General features: G+C 37.6%; 1 protein-coding gene across 1 annotated transcript in view; it reads right to left on the reverse strand.

The window, feature by feature from the left end:
• ARHGAP15 (Rho GTPase activating protein 15) overlaps positions 1–21,043 on the reverse strand; it is a 620,743-nt gene that overhangs the window by 217,723 nt on the left and 381,977 nt on the right. Inside the window, 1 exon segment of the mRNA XM_033112294.1 lies at positions 11,897–11,995. Within this exon segment, the coding sequence (XP_032968185.1) occupies positions 11,897–11,995 (99 nt within the window).

Below are 21,043 nucleotides of genomic sequence, written 5' to 3' on the forward strand. Positions count from 1 at the left end.
GAGCTTACACTGAGAGAACGAGTAGCATGACATATCAGAGTCAAGAATTAGATCCAGAGGAAATGCAAGTTTCATATGCTGTCAAACTTTAGGCCAAGTGTATAGACTTTGATATTACGCTATGCAATTTCAAATACATGCCAACTGCCTGCCTTCAAGACAAAATTAAAGAAGGCTTGCTACAGTGATTGCAATACCGTCTGTTAGGTGTTCCACTATGCTGTAGGGAGACGAAAGAGTTAAGTTAGCTGCAACTGTCAAAAATGCACAACATAATAAGAAGAGCCTCATTTTTAAAACAAGAAAGATAATAGTCCGTTTTAATGACACTGGCGTATTCAGTTGTAATAGAGCTTTTGATGGCATCAGCAGAGCTTAACTTTTTTTCTGCTGTGAAATAAATTCGGAGAAAAATGAAATCAATATCCAATAGCAAAATCATGCCAGAAGGTAGAATATTAGTATCCTGTCCTCATTAGCTTCAAATTGATAGGTCTATGCAACTGACTATATATTTCTCCTTTGAAATTCTTTGACAGACTCTTTCAACTAAAAAATTATCATTAAAATAAAAAGGTCCTGAGATTTCCATAGAAAAGAAACACTGAATCAAGGAGGAGAGATGCTAACAGAACAACACCAACATGGTATTCAACGTATGAATTAAAGATATGTTACTCAACTTTCTGTGTGGTTATGGGACCGGAGCCTATGTCTGACCATTCTCAGGCATGTCACTTACAAGTCACAGTTGCCATTAAATTACTTGATCAGAAACAGCCGGCTACTGGTGATGAAACAATGCCTAATACAATACGACTTCCTCTGATGAAAATGAGTAGAGAACAGATATCCTTTCAGAGGCTGGATGGTGAACTTAAATATAATATCCAAAAATTGATGAGCACACAATCTGTAAGGAAACGCAACTTCAAATCTTTAGCATAGCTGGACATAAATGGAAAAGAATGATATCACATGCATTTGGAAAGCTTTCAGGTTTACAACAATATAATATACTGTCATCAGAAACGGTTTAAAATTTTAAAAAGCAGATTTGCAAACCACGTTATTCTCTGTACATCATTCAGCAGTCTTCCACCAACAACCATTGTCATTGATCTTTTTAGTGTCAACTATGTGCAGATGTAGCAATGGTATGCAACTTTCCAATGAAGATTTAAGCAATGTTGAATATAATGTATCCATTTATTTATCATTTATTGAGAATTATGTGCTGGACACTATGTTAAGAGAGAAAAATAAATCCATCTTCCCTCTATGAAAGAGTACACAATTCACTGACGGTAATATTTTAAATATTTTTCTTCTATATACTGTGCTTTCACCCCAAATCTCAGGACATTCATATTTCCTTAAAATGAGTGTGATTTTACATTTTGGGTCTACAGTCTATCATAACTTCCTGAACTCTTCCAGCAGTATCATTTCAGAGGTATTCTGGTTTTGCTGTTAATTCTTCTTCTTAAAGTGTCTTGCCCTTGATATTTTTGATTGATTGCTTTTTTTTTTTTTCTGAACTGAAAATAGGAGGTGGCTGGCAAAGTATAAAATTGGTCAATAGGAGATAAAAACTAGCAAAATAATATTATTTCGACCCCAAGAAAAAAACTTCTAACTGCACAGACTGTTAAACTGTAAGATAAACACTCACAGAATTTAGAATAATCCCCAGGACAAGAACCTTTTAAGGAGATGAGTAAATTACTCTAAAATATCCTGTAGAGGAAAACATGCCATGTTCAATTATACAGACCAATACAACTACTTCTCCTGGACTCTGGATGTCTTTTTACTATATATATATATATGTAGATTAATAATTAATACTTAAGTTGGACACGCTTCATTTGAAAGTGTGAATATTCCTTGGAAAACGCATTTTACCCCATTTTAAAAGGGAATATTATTCATTAAGAAACCTACAAAAGAGTATAATATTTTGGTCTCATCCGTAGCTTCCTGTATTACTTAAAAATCTCTTAATTTTCATAATTTTTAAGCTCTAGGGAAATGTCTATGAAAACAGAATGTATAGATTCTGTTTAACCAATAAACAATAGATTATTTCACAAAATGGAGTGACACTCTTGAAAGTTTTGATGATTTATTTTATTTTAATAAATTGATTCACATTATGCAATAAGAACAAAAAATTATATTTAAAAACTACAAATCCATTTTGGAACAAATATCTGAAAATCTGACTGCCTTATTATTATTATTATTATTATTATTATTATTATTATTATTACTATTATCATTTTTTCTCCTGTTTTTTGCTTTCCAAATGCATGTGATTAAAAAAAAAAATGTATACATTTGCTTCCAGGCTAAAATATCCTGCTAACTTTCAGCCAAGATTATTTTTATGGTTGAACCATTAACTTCTGAATATAGGGGTTTATAACAAAAAAACTCCCAGACCCAGAACTCCCATCATGTACGTGACACCACGATAGCATATTTTAGAGTACTGCAGCTCGACATGTTGAAGTGTTGCATTACTTAAATCCTCTATCCACAATAAGAGGCTATTTGCCTAGGGTATTAGTTTTGGCTCTGTTTCTTTCCAACTGACTCCAAGGGAAAAGTATGTAAAGAACCTAAACTTTAGAATGGGGGTGGTAGTGGGGATGGAGGTTGGAAGTTAGACTCAGGATTTATCTGGGAAGAGACATTATTTACTTGTATGCATTCTGGACTCGAAAGTGTGGGAATATCCGCCGACTGATTTGACCAGAGACACAATGCTGGATACGTAAGATAGCCTTTCCGGTTGTTGAATTGCACATTCATTTCTATATTAACTGTTGCAATGTTTAAGCTCTCCTTTTGATAATAAGACTGTTGTGTATTGCTAGATGTAGATAAACTCCACTAAATGTCACAAATAAGTAGAGTGAATTAATTACTAACTACATCAAAACATTTGTGAACATTCAGTGTAAGCTTGCCATTCATGGCGAGATTGAACTTACAAGCATTTTCTTGAATAAGAGTAAATTTTTCTGGAACAGAGAAGCAGGTATCAGGTAACGACAGCAGAGACAAGAACTGGCTCAGTCGCCTGTCTTCTCTTCATTACAGACCTCACAAGCGTGCCCTTTTATCTCCATTTGTTTTCTTAATTGCAAAACACAGCTTTTTTCTCTCTCTCTACCTTGTCATCTCTGATTTCTTTGGGTTGTCTTTTTTCTAGTTTCTCTTTTATATTCTTGCTGGCTGTTTCCTGTTTACTCTTTTTTGATTTTGTCTTCCCCTCTAGCCCTGAATGTGGCTTTCTTACAGACACAGAGGCCTCAGCAGGACTACCCCAAAGAGCCAATTCCAACTTGGACCCAGTACAACACTACTGCTGTCAGGAAGGTGCTGTCGCTGGGCTTGCATTAAAACCAAACCAAACCAAGCAAAACACAAAACACCAAAACACTAAACTAGACTTAATTTTAACTCAGAAGTAAAAACTAAGGAACATTTGCTGTAGTCTTTCACTGAGCTTCTCTGAGGATCATCTCTATTGTAAATGCATGGGGATGCCTAAGTTTAGGCATGAAAAACAAGCACTTAAAAAAAAACAAAAAATAGCAACATGTAGGTCAGCGTCCTCAGAAACATTTTTGTTCAGTCCACAAATATTCTCTGGGGAAAAAGAAAAAGTGCTTATCTTGAACTCTTGATTTTTTCCTTTTTTTTTTTTTTTTGAGCATGTAATTTTTATCAGTGTGTTTTGTTTTTGTGACTTTTTTTCCCCCCACTCACTGCTTATAAAACTAGCAAGCAGAAGTCTCTCTGGAACAAGATAGAATCATAAAAGTTTTCAAGAATCTCGTCACAAACTAAACAGTACAAATTGCACATTCTTCATGGAAGTATCAGCCTTTAGTGCGTGCCTGGATCCAACTATAATAGATTATCCCAAAGTGGGAAAGAATGAACAGTACAAAATTAGCAGAACTGAGAGCAGAGCTTGTCTAGTGAAGGCAATACAATCTGCGCTTGAGGGGCCTGGATTCTCAGGCAATGGGAAAAGACTATGTAAAGTTTAACTGTTGCAAGTGCATACTTCATAGGCTCTCAAAAGGCAGACTGGTGCACTGACTTCAGTACGAGGAAAATTGTATTAACAAGTATAATGCTGGCTATCTCTTGGCATAATAGCTATACTATAATCATGCCTGTTATTTATGTAATAATGCATATATGTACATGCATACATGCAATAATGCATGCGTATCTATTATAAAATGTAACACACACACACATAAATATCTACGTATTTATGTAGATTCCATATTGTGAATTTTTATGAGTTAGATAAGCATATTCCTGAGTAGGTGTATAACCGTGCCTTCATACAATATTAACAAATATTTCCAAATAAATACTCACACAGTTAAAGAAATAGATTTAATTTATAATGTCATGGGCTGGTTAATGTGACATTCTCTCAAACTTCATGTAACAGCAGAGGAATTACCAAAAAGAAACAGTTAAGGTATAATAATAATTTTAGCAATTCTTTTTCCAAGTTGCTATAATCTACCCAAAGATAACTAATTGTTCAAAGTAAACATTCCACTCCGACCACAAAAGGAATCCATTACACAAACATATAATTCACAGTCATTTTTAGTGGGTTGTAAACAGTTTGGAATGAGCATAAAATGGGACAAAAATCAAAGTGAGCATTTTGAAATGAAAAAGTGTTTGCTACAAAAGGTCAGTCCCTTTGCTTGGCAAACTATGTAGAAAAGCCTGGGAAAATGCTGATCACACAAGCAATGAGGGAATTTTAAAGCCAACAGCCTCCTTGTTTCTTTAAACAGACATCGGAACCTATAACTGGATCCTGTCAAACAAACGACAGCAAAAAAATATAACAGCTGCTAAGAAGTCAAGTTGAGAGATAAAGTTTTTGAGGCTAAGGACCTTCTCAGAAGTAGACTAAAGGTCTTTCTTAAATCTTTAAGCAAGGTTATGGATCCCAGGGTGGCTTTTAGGCACCAAGTCAAATATGTAAGTTTGTATATCGTTCTTGTCATAGTATTTTGTGTTCCAGAAAAAAGAAACAAGACAAACTTGTTGATGAGCATCTGCTGAGGAATTAGACAAAGTAGCTTATAGCTGGAATCTTCAAATTTGAAAAACTTGGTATCATTATTTTGTAATTGTGATTAAAAAAACATAAAAATATGCTATCTTAACCATTTTAAACTATACGGTTCAGTAGTGTTAAGATCTCTAGGTATCATTTTAATGTTGTTAAATAGTTTGGGGGCATATTAACCAGAACTGAGACTCATGGAAGAAGAATAAGTTGTTAAACCATATTTAAAAGGATGAGTGCCCATCCAAACGAAATCAAATCATTTTTTTTTTTTAAACCAGTCCCATTCCCTCACAAAAATATATTGGATGCATAAAAACTACATTTACGGTAGAAATATGCTTATTCGTTTAGTTAACTCCATTATTATATAAAAGAAGTCTTATGCAATAGCTGATATTGTTGGGCAGAAAAAGGATTGGTTTACCATTTAAGGGATGTCTTTTTGGTTATCTCACACCAGGTGACTCCTTATATGGCGTTGTTACAATGTGTCAAGAAAATAATCTGGGAAATAGGCCAAATTAAACTTCTCCTGGTTTTAACAGGAGGCAAAAGACAGACAAGTATGTGTTTATTATTCAGTATTTCATATGTCCTTTAAAAGATTTTTAAATAAAATTGTATATATTTAGAGCGTACAACATGATGATTTGATATGATTACTACAGTCAAGGTAATTAGCACATCATCTTTTCACATAGCTACCATATTATTGTGTGATGAGAGCACCTATAATCTACTCTCTTAATATATTTCCAGTGTTCAACACAGTATTAACTAGAGTCATCATGCTGTACATTGGATCCTAGACTTATCACATTACATAACTGCCACTTTATACCGTTTGACGAACATCTCCCCATTTCCCGCATTCCCTTTTATGTCGTTTTTAAGCAAACTTCCCGTACTTTTTAAAATTGTAGTGGTTATCCTCTTTTTGAGTACCTCTTCTTTTCTTCCATAGCACTTATCACAGTTTGTGCTGTGTGTGTGTGTTTGTGTGTGTGTGTGTGTGTTTAATGTATATCTCCTCTATATTCTTAGCTGGTAGTATAAAGAATGACACATGAGAGGTACTAAATAGCTACTTGTTGCACAAATGCAACAAACACTTAGTGGCTGTTACTTCATTCAACTCATATTAAACAATGTGCATGGCTCTTTCTAAACAATGGACTTTCACAAAGAGTAGTCAGTTATATGCTTTGATAACAATAACTATGGATTAAGTTCTTAATCCTAATTGTACCAGTTTGGATTATATGCTTTGTTTAGTTCATGTCTCCTAGGCCCTTGTCTCTAAGAAATAAAGAGACCCTATTTTTAAGTGAGCAATTTCTATATACTTTTGAGATTATAAACTATACAAAATAGTTTATAAAACAGTGAGAAATGGATTTCTCACTGCTTAGATCTACACACCAACTGTATATCACAGTGCCTCCCTCTATATGCTTGTTCCCCTAGACGGCACCTTCCATGCACCCCACGCACCCCCAAAAAAAGCCAGATGACATCATGCTTTTGGTTAGTTTACTATATGGATTGAGCATTGGCTATTTGATATTTCCACAGAAATTGCTTTGGAAGAAGAAACATAAATTGAGTTATTCATTGGTGACTTCCAATATCTCATATACAATTTCTGCAACTGTTAAGGCAAGCCAAGGGAGAATTAACCACTTGGAAGAACTTTAAAGACTAACATACTTCTGAGGACCTAGGTCAAGATGGTGAAGTAGGTAAATGCTCTGCTTCCTTCCTGTCAGGACCGCATCAAAATTACCACTAAACTACAGAATCACCACCTTTGAGAATCACCTGAAGTCTAGCTTAACAGAAATCATACAAGTAAGAGCATGCAGAAGAAGCCACATGGAGACTGGTAGGAGGGACGGAGACAGGGAACAGGCTGGTCCCACAGTGTACGTGGCAGTTAAAAATCAGGAGGGATATCCCCCCTGAGGAGTGAGGCGTCCTAGCCCCACACCAGGCTTCCCAGTCCAGGGTTCCAGTGCCAGGGAGAGAGGTTCCCACATCTTCTGGCTGTGAAAACGAGTGGAGACTGTGATTGAGTAAGATGGAAGGTGGCTAGAGTTCTGGAGTTCTGGGCATTCCTCTCAAAGGGCCTGAACATAGACTTACTTGCTGGCAGACTCTTTCACTCTTAGTTCCAGTGCTGGGGCAGCAGCTTGAGGGGTGCCAGTGACATAGGGGAAAGAACTGAGTAGCCTGGCTTCAGGGAGAGGGCTGGAGGGGAACCTTTCTCCCAAACAGAGATTCTGATGGAAGCCATTGTTTCTTTGTTGAGCCCTCCCCTCACTCAGCAGCTGCCGTATTTAAGTCTCCATCAACCTGGCTGACACCATTTGCCTTGCCCTGGTGATTCCCTGAGACCCTGTCCCACCCAACTTGCAGACCCACCCAAACTGCTTCCAGTGGCTTTTCCATACAAATGGCCTGTTTTGACTCAGGCTGCAGACTTTCCTAAAATCTCAGAAAGGTTCACAAATCCCAAACAAGCAGTATCTGGCGTTGGCATGCCCGATACCTCTTGCTAAGAAGCCCCGAGCCCAGCACCAGTTGCAGACAGCCTTGGTTAATGGCTTGGCCTCTCCCAGGGACCTCCAAACCCAGTGTGGGTGGAAGACCTTTACGGATCATTTTGTGGTTCATGCCGGGTGACTTCAGGCAAGGCAGAGGTTTAGGCTGAACTTGGCCTGTGGCAGGGCCCCTCCCAGGAGGCCCCAGGAGACCGCACACACAGTTGCCGATTCCAGATCTTGTCAGATCACCATCAAGCCACCTCCAAAGATGACACACCCAAAGAGCGTGTGGGACCCCATGACACAGGGTGGCTGAATGGATAAGAAACAAAAATCCCTTATGTATGCTGCCTACAAAGACTCACTTGAAAGACACACATAGCCTGAAAGTAAAAGGATGGGAAAAGATACTTCATGAAAATGGAAACCAACACAAAAAGTTGGGGTAGTAATACTTATACCAGACAAAATAGACTTCACAATAACGGCTATAGCAAGAGACAAAGAAAAACCTAGCAATCCCACTTCCTAGTATCTATCTGAAGAAACCTAAAACACTACTTTGAAGGGACATGTGCGTCCATATTTTCATTGCAGCATTATTTACAATGGCCAAGATATGGAGGCAATCAGTGGATGATTGGATAAAGAAGAGGCTGTACATATGCACAAGGAAATATTACTCAACCATAAAAAGAAAGAAATCGTGCCATCTGCAACAACATGGTTGGACCTAGAGGGTATTGTGCTGACTGGAGTAAGTTAGACCGACAAAGACAAATGCTATATGATTTCACTTATATGGGGAATCTAAAGAACAAGATAAACAAACAAAACAGAAATGGACTCATTGTTACAGAGAACATTTTGGTGGTTGTTGGGTGGGAAGAGGTTTAGGGGGATGGGTGAGGAGGGTGGGGGTTGAGAGGTACAAATTGGTAGTTACAGGGTATTCATGGGGATGTAGAGTATAGCATAAGGAACATAGTCAATAATATTGTAATAATATGTATGGTGTCCGACGGGTACTAGATTTATCAGGGTGATCACTTTGTAAGTTATATAGATGTCTGATCACTGTGTTATATACCTGAAATTAATATAATATTGTATGTCAACTGTGATTGAAAAATTATATATATATAATATACACACACATATATATACATATATACATATATATATATATATATATATATTTAAAAAAGTACTATCGCACTCCTTTACAGTTTGTCCTCCAAGTTTTGTGTATATATTCTAGGCTGAGCAGGCAATGTCAGAAACCACAAAAGTGACTTTTATCCAGTTATAACAGTTGGTGAGGAAGAGAATGCTCTGGTGGTTTAGAGGAATGAAGAAAACCAAATCAAGATAAGGAAACATACTAAACAAGTTATTCGCTAAATTGGTTTACATTTGGCTCACTAATAGAGTTTCTTCTAGGCATGTCCAAGAGATGCAAAATTTAAAATGTAATACCATCTGACCAGGGATGAATAAAGAATCCGTCTTGTGCCAAGCACTGGGTAGAATTTCCCTGGGGAGACTATAGGATCGTAAACAGTTTTGTTCTGCCAAGTGCAAGTAACAAACTGAATGAATGAATGAATGAATGAATAGATGAGTGGATGATTGAATGAATAAATGCTGAGATCTGCTTTCCTGATATTGTTTTGTTTGAAATCAAGCATGTAAAGAGCACTAAAAAAGTACAGATACAGTTCATAGGTGATTTTTTTTTTTTTTTAAGGCAGGGAAATACTGCTAAGACAAAAAGAGAAAAGGAAACAGTTTTTTATGACAGTCGATGTGATGCTATAGTGAGTATTGAGGCCATTTCTCTAAGACTGTGAGAGTAAACACACAGTTTTCATTAAATGTGCCTTTCCCATAAATGGTCCATAAGCATTTCCCATGACTCTGCAGTTGAGTGTCTTGGCTGGAAGAGGATCTGGCCATTAGAAAGAGGGCTGCAGATATGCTGAGTCCCAGTCGTGCCGAGAGACTTGGCACCTTTCTATGCTCCTTCCTAATACCAACCCCAGCATAAAATGTCATCAGAAGCCTGCATAAACATTGGACTTAGATTCACATAAATTATTTCTGTCCTAAGGTGCTTTATGCCAGAATTTAGTAAAAACAGCACTTTGAGTAAATAGAATTGGCGTATAAATGTAAGAATATTAATCCAACAAAATGATCCTAGAAAAATATAATCAGAAGTACACACTTGTAAATCTTGCAATGATGTGAGAGGTTTATCTACTGATTCTGAGATTTTACTGAACATTTCCATAAAGTTCCTTTAAACTGACACTGCCAAAGTGCTTCGAATTACCAGTTTCTTTGTGGAATTATGGTTTTTGAATTTCATTAAAATGCTTGGGAATTATTTTAATAATCGTATGTGTGATTAGCACTGGATCTACAAATTCAATTTAAGAGTAAACACTCGGACAATGAAATATAGTGCCAGACATGATTGCTCCTGTCGGTGAAAACATTGTCTTATTTTATTAAAAATCTCACTAAAAATGCCATGAACAAAAGATACAGTTTCTATTTATAGACATTTCTACTCTACAATATTATGGTATCTGTATACCGCAAGGCTGTATCTGGCAGAATTTTCATTGTGCCTGGGGTATGCACATGAAGTAGAGAGGTAAAGAGCCACTTTTTTTTTCATATGTGCACACATCTTATTATGTACAGCTTCCCCCAAAGTCCTATTTGGATTTCTGCTCTAATATAACAGTGCTCACACAGTCAGTACTGAGTACAAGTGAATGAAGATTTCCTGAAAAGGATAATTTAGCTATTGGCAATAATAACATTATAACATTTTCAGTGATCCATTTTGGATTGAACTCCTTATTAAAGAGTATCTATTCCTCAAATATGTACTTGTAAAATTAAATGAGATTGCAACATGCAGTAAAAACACATTTCTTTCTAAACGCCAATTGACTCCCTTCCTCACCTACACTTCTCTTCATGTTCATTCTGCTTTTACTGTTTCCTACTTTCTCTCTGAACTCTCAGCTCTTCTCTCTGATGTGTTGATATGCTTTTCTCCAAAGCCAGTCTCTTTATCCACTTTCCCTACCTACTCGTCCCCTTCTTGTTATTCTCCATTCCCTACTGATATGGGAATACTAGGATCCCAAGGCTGTCCTTACAGTATAATTAAAGTATGAATTTCCAGGAGTTGGAAATTGCAGACCATTTTTATTATGCTTCTATAATAAAGCCAGGTAACACTGAGAGAATTAAAATAGCTTTTCCCTAGCAGATAACTTGATAAGGATTTTTTTCCCCTTGGTTCTATTGTTTTAAGAGATTGGGAGCTGAAACCGGGAATAGATTCACCAATTCTTTTTCTGAAAACACTTCTATCTTTTACATGATATATATCCCCCAAGATCCTGGGAATATGTTGTAAACTTGTAACAGATGGTGATGAAGCTTCATATTTTTATACAATACATTTTTTTTTTTTTTTTGAGATTCTGCATCTATTGTGTGTACCTTCCAGGGAAAATGACCTTGAATGAATGAAGTCATAGTATGAAGGAAAAACATCCCACAGATAGACTAGCATAGAAATGATGAGTCAGTTGGGTTTTGTTTTGTTCCTCTCAGTAAGATGAAATAATTTCAGATGAAAAACAGAATGTTGAAATATAAGGATCAAAGGTCATCTTAACACTGGAGGTGCATCTGTTAATTGTTCCAGGAAAACCAGTTAGCCGTATTCTGACTGAACAGAAACACATGGAAGATGGAATATCACTGTTTGCAAGTAGAAATGCTATTTGCTTCAGTTGGGGGCTTACCAAAAATTGTTCTGGCACAACATCTACCAGCATGAATGTTAGGAGGGTTCTAACACTGTGAGTGCTGATATTTTATGAATGTTTTATCACTGGCTTGAAAACAAGAAGTTTGCAATTGAATCAACAACATGTCAGACAGACAAAATATTAAAAAAAAAAAAAATTAAAAAAAAGAACATTAGTGGGAATTACTGATGTCCCTATTGTAAAAACAAGCTGAAGTTAATAAGAAACTTGATCCTCTTAACCGATTAACAAAAGTCAAGTTTTAATTGCCTGGCTTTCCAGACAAATCAAGTGGTGCTGTTAACTTCAGCGTTGGTTGTGCAGGGGGAGTGCAGTAATGGGGAGAAATGGCTGCATATTCAGTTACCCACCTCTTTTTTCGACAGCTTCAATGCATTGCTTTACGAACCGCGGAACGGTGGAATTTTCACGTTCACACACTGCGTGCAGATGAGAGCCAAAAATTTGATCTGCAAAAGAAACAAAGATGAGCTCCATTAAAATCCAAGCTTGCGTTGTTCTTTAATTTGATTCTGTTTCCATATCCACTGCGTGATGAAATCTGCATCTTGCATAGGAATCGATTTTTTGCTTTCATTCCAAAGTGTCTATTGCAGACATACAAAGACCATAACCCCCTCCTTTATGGAACAGGACGCCAGCCCCAGAAAAGGAAAACTAACACTCTGCCCTCAATTAGGCAGGGGTGACTGAGTAAATTTTAGTCTCTCTGGGCTTAACTTTGTTGTCCATAAAATAATGACAAGGAATTAAGGAAACTTCTACAAAATAATTAATCTTAATGAATTGACATCTTGAGTGATTTAGAAGAAATTTACCAACGATTGCCAAAATTTTGATTTTGTCAGTATATTTAGAAGATTCATTCTGTAGCTCAGTGATATTCGGCGAGGTTAAGTTTTGAGGAGACCTAACTTTGAAGTGAATTCCTTAACATTTCTCCTGCCTTAAACGCCCTTCCTTGTCTCTAAGTGACCTGTTTCCTTTAATGCTCAGCTCAGATGGCACTTTCTCCACAAACTCTCTCCTCCCTACCTCAACGTTGTGTCTCCTGGAACATGGTTCTTTGGGATTCCAGTTCCTGAGGATGGTAATAGGTGATATGGGAAAAAGGGCCTGTGATCAAAATGGTTTAGCAACATCGGGTTAAACAATGTTAAATGGGTTTCTTTCATGTGTGTTTATTTTAGAGCTTGTGATATGCCAATGTGCCCTGGGAATCACCACGAGGGGCTGCAGGATGTAGTATTTCCCACACTTATTTGAGTAAGATCCTTTTATTTCAAAGGACATCCCTCTAGACTAATGTTTTTGAGAACACACTCAGTGAAATCCTAGCCTAGCCCTCTTGTTTAGAACATGATTTATGCTACCTTGCGTTGTGTATTTACATTTATAATATATGAAATATATTTTCTCAAAGTAGATTCTGAGTGCCGGCATCATCTGTGTGCTCTTATGGTCACCAGCACTTTGCACAGATTCTGGCCCACAAGACTCACACACAGATTTTTAAAAATTGTGGTAAAATATGAATAACATAAAATTTACCATTTTAACCATTTTTACATGTACAGTTCAGTGGCATCAAGTACAGACTGTTGTGCAACCAACAACACAATCCCTTTACAGGACTTTAAAAAACAGCATAGACGTTTATTACCGATAATGAAACAAATATTTAGTAGTTTCAAGGGCTTCCCATCGTGCTCAGAATGAAATCCAATTCCCTGTCATCACTTTTAAGGCAGCACATGACCCGACTTTCCACCAATTACTTGACTTCATTTGCTTCCTCTCTCCCCGTCATCACTTGCCGGCAGCCACTCTATCCCCATTGCTGGTCCTTGTCCACGCCAAGCATATTTCTGTGGCTGGACTTTGCACCTACTATTTCCTCTGCAGGCAACTCTATTGCCCTAAGTCTCTGATCAAATGTCATCTTATTATTGTCGCCTTTCCAATCTACCCACCTTTAAAAAAAATGTCAACCGCTGCTAACAGGAACATCCATGTCACTTCCCTGCCTTACTTCCCTTCTCCACCTGACAAATGAGACTGATGTGTTTACTGATTACTTGCTTCCCTTGCTTAGAATGAAAAATCCAGGAGAGTAAGGACTATACCTATTTCTTTTATTGCTGGATCCCCAGTAACTAGACAATGTTTGGCAAGTACCAGAAATTCAGTAAGTATTCATTGAATCATTGGCTGCAAAACATCATCTGAATCATCAATGGAGATTCTCAATGAACTTTAAAAAATATTTGTAGCAGAAGTGGGGAGAAAAATACAAAATGCAGCATACCAGAATGCTAAATGATACATTTCACAGACGGGTAGTCAAAATGGAATGTGGTGAGATATCAAGGAAGTCAAGATTTTCATCCATTTCTTAGAAAAAGTGATGAATTGGGGACAACCCAGCAGGGAGGGAAGAAATTAAGGCTAAAGCACAAATAATAATGAACTCCGATATGGAAATGTATATATTTTTTCATCCAAGAGATGGAAAGAAGATAAGCTCAAAACACATCCATCCACATCGTGTAGAAAAGTGGGAAATAATCATGGCTGTTCGCTTTGAATACTTGAATACTTTGAATCTTTATAGCAATGAGGTAGACATATTAGATTGTAAAAAAGAAATCAAGAAGTTTACCATCTAGTAAGGGCTAATAAAAGTATTCAAATAGTATACAAAATAGAACACAGCAGGTGTCGTAAACAGTACTAAATGCTAAGAAAGGTGTCCTATAGGTCTTTGTGACATTTAGTGCAGAAGTGGTTTACATGTGGTCGGTAGTAGGAGAGGTTTGTGAGCTGAACGTCATTCAAGAAAAACAGGCTCCTGAATGAAGTGTATATTAAAATCTGGAGAAAGTTATTTTTTCTTTTGATAGGTAGATACAGAAAGATAGAGATGAAAGCATTCTAGGGCACATACTCTTCAATTCATTCAGCTATTTGCAAAAGAAAATCCTGAGAGCCTGCTCTGTGTCAGGAGCTAGGAAAGACATTAGTAATATAATAACCAAGACCCGACCCCTATGCTGCAAAAGTTTCTTGTCTAGTTAGGGGAGCATATAGATAAGCAAGTAGAAACATTTTGTCATGAAAAATCCTGTAACCGAGGAAGTACAGGAGCACTGGGAATACATGGAGGGGCATCGGACCAGCCTGAAGCACCCATGGAAGACTTCCGAAAGAAGAACTGAATCTTCAAGAATAAGTAAGACTTAAACTGGAGAGTTAAGAGTAGGGACAAAGGGGAGTTTGGGGAAGATGAAGAAGAGGTAAACAGACACGTCAGTGATGGGAAGAACGATAGCAAGATTGTGGGGTGCTGAGGAAAATATTCACTCTGCCTTATTTAGACAAATCTTAACGTATTAAGCTTTAAAGGGAGTTAAAGACTGTGTGATAAAGAGCCTTAAATATTAGGCCAGGTAGGTGAAATTATTTGAGAGTGTGCAGATACCATTGATTTCTTATACATATGCTATTCCTCTGCCAACTTTTTTCTTGTTTTTGGAGTCAACTCATAAGACATAATCGGAAAGTGTTCTCTATTAGATTCTGCATCCCTTAAAGCTTTGAGTGATCAGAGAGTTCTGGTTAGGGGAAGGAATTGGGAAGCTACAAGAGAAGATTGTTTTCCCTGATAAAAGAAGAGGAGTGTATGAAGATACACTTCTTTTTTTAGTTCCTGCTTTGAACATCACTGTGCAATCATGTGATGCTTGGAGCTACTGCAGCAATCTTGTCACCATGAGGCAACATGCATACAAACAAAAGATTAACATGATGAAAAAGAAACAGTTACCAAAAAACCTGAGCCCTCAATAACATTGTTGAACTTTCAGCCCAATCCTAAACACTTTCTCTAGACTTCTTGTTAGATAATATATGTCATGTTTAACTGCATAGTCTATAACCTGCAACCAAAATGTTCGTAATCGCATGGCAGGCCCAAATCATGTGGCAGAATGGATATGTGATTGTCTAGGAAAGATGTTATGAAGACCAGAATCAGAATAGAGGTGTGGCATATTTAATCATTGTTCACAATTCTTCTAGTCTTCGCTTAATTAGATTTATATATTTACCTCCTTTGTCATGGTACTATGTGGGGAAACTCACTAGAGTGGGTGACATTTGTTTCCTCCACTTCGTTGATGTTGGGCTTGGCCATATGACTTGCTTTGGACAATGTACTGTGAGTAGGAATCACAATGTGTCACTTCCAGACTGAGGCCTTAAGATACATTACAGACTTCTACGCACCTGCTTGCTTCTCTGCTAAGGCCAAGACAGGAGCTCCCCTGGGTAGCTGTTGCCCCTTCAGTCTGGGCTCCAGGGTAAATATTAATAAATGCATATGGTACAGAACAGAAGGCAGCTCTCAATGAGTAGATAAGTCCAGTCAGACCTACAGCTTAAAGCAGAGCTATTCAGTCAAGCTTGCCCTAAACTATCCGACCCACAGACACGAGAAATAAATGTTTTTTGCTGTATGTCACTAAGATTTTGTTTGTTTGTTATGCAGCAATAGCTTACTGATAAAGATAACAAGTGTCTGGGGTTTTGGTGATCTAAGCTAAGAATAAAAACAGAGTTGACAGAATGTGAAAAGTGAAACTGGGGAGCAAATAAATAGGGAAAAAATAATTCTAAATTTGCCAAGAATGTGGAATTATGCAGCAGTTTGGACACAACCGTAAGGAAGAGTCCCAAAGGAAATTGTTCTCACCTTAAAATTTAAACTCATTATGCCTTACCTAATATTACAGCACTTCTTATTCTGTATTCTCTACAGACTAATTCAATTGTATCAAATTCAAATCAGTGAATATTTTGTGAGCACCTACCATATGTTGAGTGTTGTAAAGGATGCAAAGATTAATTAATTCGTTCAGTAACTATCTGTTACATGCCCACTATAAGCCAGACACTGTGCTCCAGCTTGAAAATGCAATGACGCATGAAGCATGATCTCTTACAGTCTGGGGTGGGGGGAAGAATAACTCCCCCAAAATATCATATGACTAGTGCCATTGCAAGGATGTGTGATAATAATAGTGAAGATTTATTGTGCATTTACATTAAGCCAGGCAAGGTTCAAAGTACTTTACATATTCTATCCAATTTAATCTTTACACCAATCCTCAAACTTTTGGTGGTAGATACTGTTATCATCCTGATTTTACAGGAGAGGAAACTGAGGCAAAAAGACAACAAGTCATTTGTCTATAGCTACAAAGCATCAATCTCTAGGGGGGAAAAAGGTAAGGACTTAAACTAAGGCCATGGAAAAAAGAGGTGATTTCGGGCATTTTGTTTACTGGATGCAGGAGGTGAGCCAACCCATCAGGCAAGGAGGGCTTTCAAATTTCTTGCTTGGTTGAAGGATACCCAGATGCAAAAACATGAGGGTTTGAAGACTCATGAGATTGATATTTAGAACTTAAGCATTTCAGATGCAGCTGAATGATGATGGGAGATAAAGGTGAAAAGTTTTCATTGGATTTTGGCAATTCAGAGGCTATTTGTAACCATAAATAAAATGGCTTTAGTAGAACAATGCAACTGGAAAGCAGATGTTTGTGTTCCAGATTTGAAGAGAATTGAGGAAGTAGATACAGCAGAGAGACTTCTTTTTAAGACATTTCATGGTCGGAATTAATTATAAGGAAAGAAGGGACTTGGAGAAGGATTTGGAGTTGGGTGAATAGGAGAGAATTTCAACTGCAGGGAATTTTTGATTGCCATAGTGCCCTGAGGGGGCGAGGTGCAATATTATGGGCTATGTTCAGTTATTATAATGTAGGAGGTGGGGGAGGTGCATTACTGCCACTTACTGGGGGGTCCAGGCAAGTGCAGGCAATCCTTCTCGGGGAAATACTGCCCATCCCTGATTACCAAAAGCACCCTAGTGAGAAAAGAGCCCGGATATGTTGAACTTCATTAGATAGAAGGGAGATGTTTGCTTTTGCTAGTTATCAGAAAAGCCAAAAAATTTTTTCTCACTTCTGTCCTCTCTTTATACTGGCTACATTCATCCAAGAAGGTGTGGCTCCTCTGGACTCTATGGATTACTTTAGCCCTCCAGGTGAACCTGATTAACTCAAAAGATGTCATGTGACCCAAGCTCGGCCAGTGCATGTCCCCCTACAAAAAATGTAGCATTGGGATACTGCAGACTGAGGTAGTTACTTCCAGGGATTTGAATTGTAAGGCTGCCTGGACTTAGACATTGGGGGCCAGGGGCAGCCATTTTGGGGGATGGCCAGGTGCAATGGGTTAGTAGGCACAGGAACGAATTTGTAGAGGTGAAAGAAACAAATAGACCTCAACTCCTCAGTTTCTGACACCTAACTCCAGGCACCATATATCCTTGCCATGAAATGCATTAGAAATTATAATGAATATCTGTTTAATGCAACTAAATAAACTAGACTAGAACACGGGCATTCCAATGCCCAGAAGTTTTCCAGAGAGGGCTTATAATCACAATAGAAAGGGCCAGCCTTGACAAAATGGCTCAGCGGGATCCACTGTTAACAGAAAACACTGGTCAGGACGAGTATGGTGGATGTCTATGAGTTTTGCTGGTCCCGTAAGTATTCGTCTGTCCTCTGGCAAGAACGCCCTGATTTCCCTTTGGGGATAACACCTTTCTCATTTTGCTGCCAGTTGTTTGGAGTAGTGTTGACCTCGTCACCTTCAGTACCAGGGATGAACATGCGTTTCATCATCCTGGCCAGTGTATTTGGTTCAGACAGGAATACGTGGCCCAAGAGGATCTCGTCAAGTAAATCCTGAGACTTTGTCTAGTGCTGGTGGGAAAGAGGAACCCTCTTTCTATAGGAGATGGTAAACTGTGAGGCGGTGAGGCTCAGCTTCCCTAAGTTACGTCACCACTTTCTGAGAAGACATACTGGAAAATTAAGCCCAGAGTGGAAAACAGAACTGAGCAATAGAGGAGATAAAGATTTGAGAGCATTTTTGTGCCCCTTGATTGAGTCATGCCGGAAGCTATCCTTGCCCCGTGGACTTTTCAACTAAGTAGTCCAATAAATTCCATTCTTATTTTTGAAGTTTAGACAAGTTTCTGTCAATTAGAACTGGAAGAATCCTGACCACAGCATTAGCCTTCACCATAAAACGGTGAATTATATAACTTAGAGGAGATGATGATGGACATGAAATGACTTTGTAAGATAAAAAGTGCTATTCAAAGAAAGTAAATCATAGAGATTTAGCTAAAATGTCATTGTCAAATTTAAGGGCTGTTGTAGGATTGCCATCAGTCCATAAATCTTACACAGTTGAGAGTTTGATAAACCAAGGAAGACCATTGAATTATAGGAATGTGCTTGGACCACAGAACCTTCTATCTTAAAATGGTGTAAAGAAAGAGGGAGAGAGAAGGTACTCTTGTTTTTTTTGGCAAGCATTAAAAAACTAGCTTTTGCCCCTCAACTTCCATGCCTGTTGTCCTGACCCAACTTTAAGGAGGGTTTCTGCATTCCCCCTACCTCAGAGTATTAAAAAAGGGAGCAGTCCCAGAATCCTGAGCTCACGACTCCCCATCTATAGTCCCATCTGTGGACTCACTGGTAATCTTCTCTTCCTCTGTTAACAACTTTGTGTATTTAGAAAACACCTCTTGCTACGGGTGCCAATGTTTTTGGAATGTTCTACAACGCCGATGGCCTTGGCTAGTGTGAACACTGTATCTTCATTCTACTGCTGCAGTGCTTGTACCAGGGGTGTCAGACAACACATTGTTTGGAAAAAATCCATTTTCTGCATTTTTTTGTTGAAAGCATCTTTTGGTGAGAAAACAAATAGACCTTCCACATGACTGCACTTATAAATCATGTTATTTACATAATGAATTAGAATTTAACTAGGAAATAGTGGTTTTTAATCTTTAAGCTCTCAAACTTTTGACCGATTTTAGTTAGTTCATCAGCATAACCAGGTTAAGTCTCCCAGATTACAAATTAGCTTCATTCTCCCTCATCTCTGCTATATATTTTTTGACAAATTATGGAAAGAACACCCAGTAATGGGATCTTTGTCAGTTAGATTCCAAATGAATCAAAACTACGAGAAAAACTACTCAATAGAGGCAGTTAAATGTTCAAATAATGTGACGGTGTTATCATCATTTACCCAGGGAGACAGTCTCCACATGCTTTTCAAAATGATGTTATTCTGCTTTCAGGACAGAGGGCCATTGCAGCTACTCTAGTAAATTTAAAAAAGAAAAAACAAAGCATCTAAAACTGCACATGCATGAAGACTATAGCGGGGAACAAAAAATAGTAACAACAAACTGAACTGCTTAGCCGCACGTGTACACACACACACACACACACACACACCAGACTATTATTTTGGTCAGAAGGGATATTTGTAAAGGTGTTTTCCTGCAATGGGAAAAACCAAAACAAAACCAAAAACAAAAACAAAAAAAAACAACAGTGGCTATCTTAAGTAAATAAAAACTTATTTGAATGATATTCATGGATGGGGGTGGAAAGGAACTAAAAGAATGTACTGGGAACTCAAAGTAATTTATTAATTGCTCAAAGAAATTACTGGAGGCTGTGAGACCGATGTTGGAGATGTTTAAAATCCAAAGTGCTTAGGAGATCCATGAAATAAGAAGCAGGAAATACAACAAATACCTGTCACTCTAGCTGGGTCAGGATGCTATTTTCATTGTCATCCCCACCACCAGGACTGTCATAATGACTTCTATTCATCTATTGCTTAAGATTTGCAGTTCTATTAGAGGATGCCCAGTTGGTTGAGATTATATTTTAAAAAACGGGTTGACATGAGCACAAACATAGCCCTTGTAGCCTCCATGGCAAGTAGCATTCAAACTGGAAATTTTCTCCCGGCAGAATCCCACACACAGAGGGGCAGATCATTTCCCATTAGGTTGCTTTAAGGGAGGGGCAGCAGATAATGGAGGGCAAAAATAATATTTTCAATATGGGTAATATCAGCAATTTAACTGAATTCATCCTTTGATTTTAAACTATACGTGACATTTAGTTTTCCTTTAGAGAATAGGTGTCCAGAACAAAACTTTCAGACTGCTTATCAAGAAATCCTGTTTCTACTCTTACCTTTTATTTTTTTCTCTACTTCTCATCCTCACCACCTTCTCTTCTCCTTTAAATTACTCACCAGATGAGTGAGTACCCATCATATAACTTACCCACAACTTTCCTGAGAATTTTTGGAGAAATAGATGATTTAAGTAAGTACTATAGTTTATTGAAGGCTTCTGTCTTTGAATTAAGACGCAGAGAAATATACCTAATGCTAAAACACTACTGAATTTAATCTATCTTAAGTGCTTCAGAAGGTATTGCATTATCTTATGATGCCTTAGGGCTTTGATTAAACATATCAGCTACTGCTTTTCTGTACATTCATATCAAAAATTGGGGTTATTTTCTGCTGAATCT

Source organism: Rhinolophus ferrumequinum, chromosome 8 (assembly GCF_004115265.2).
Source record: "Rhinolophus ferrumequinum isolate MPI-CBG mRhiFer1 chromosome 8, mRhiFer1_v1.p, whole genome shotgun sequence".
Lineage (NCBI taxonomy): Eukaryota > Metazoa > Chordata > Mammalia > Chiroptera > Rhinolophidae > Rhinolophus > Rhinolophus ferrumequinum.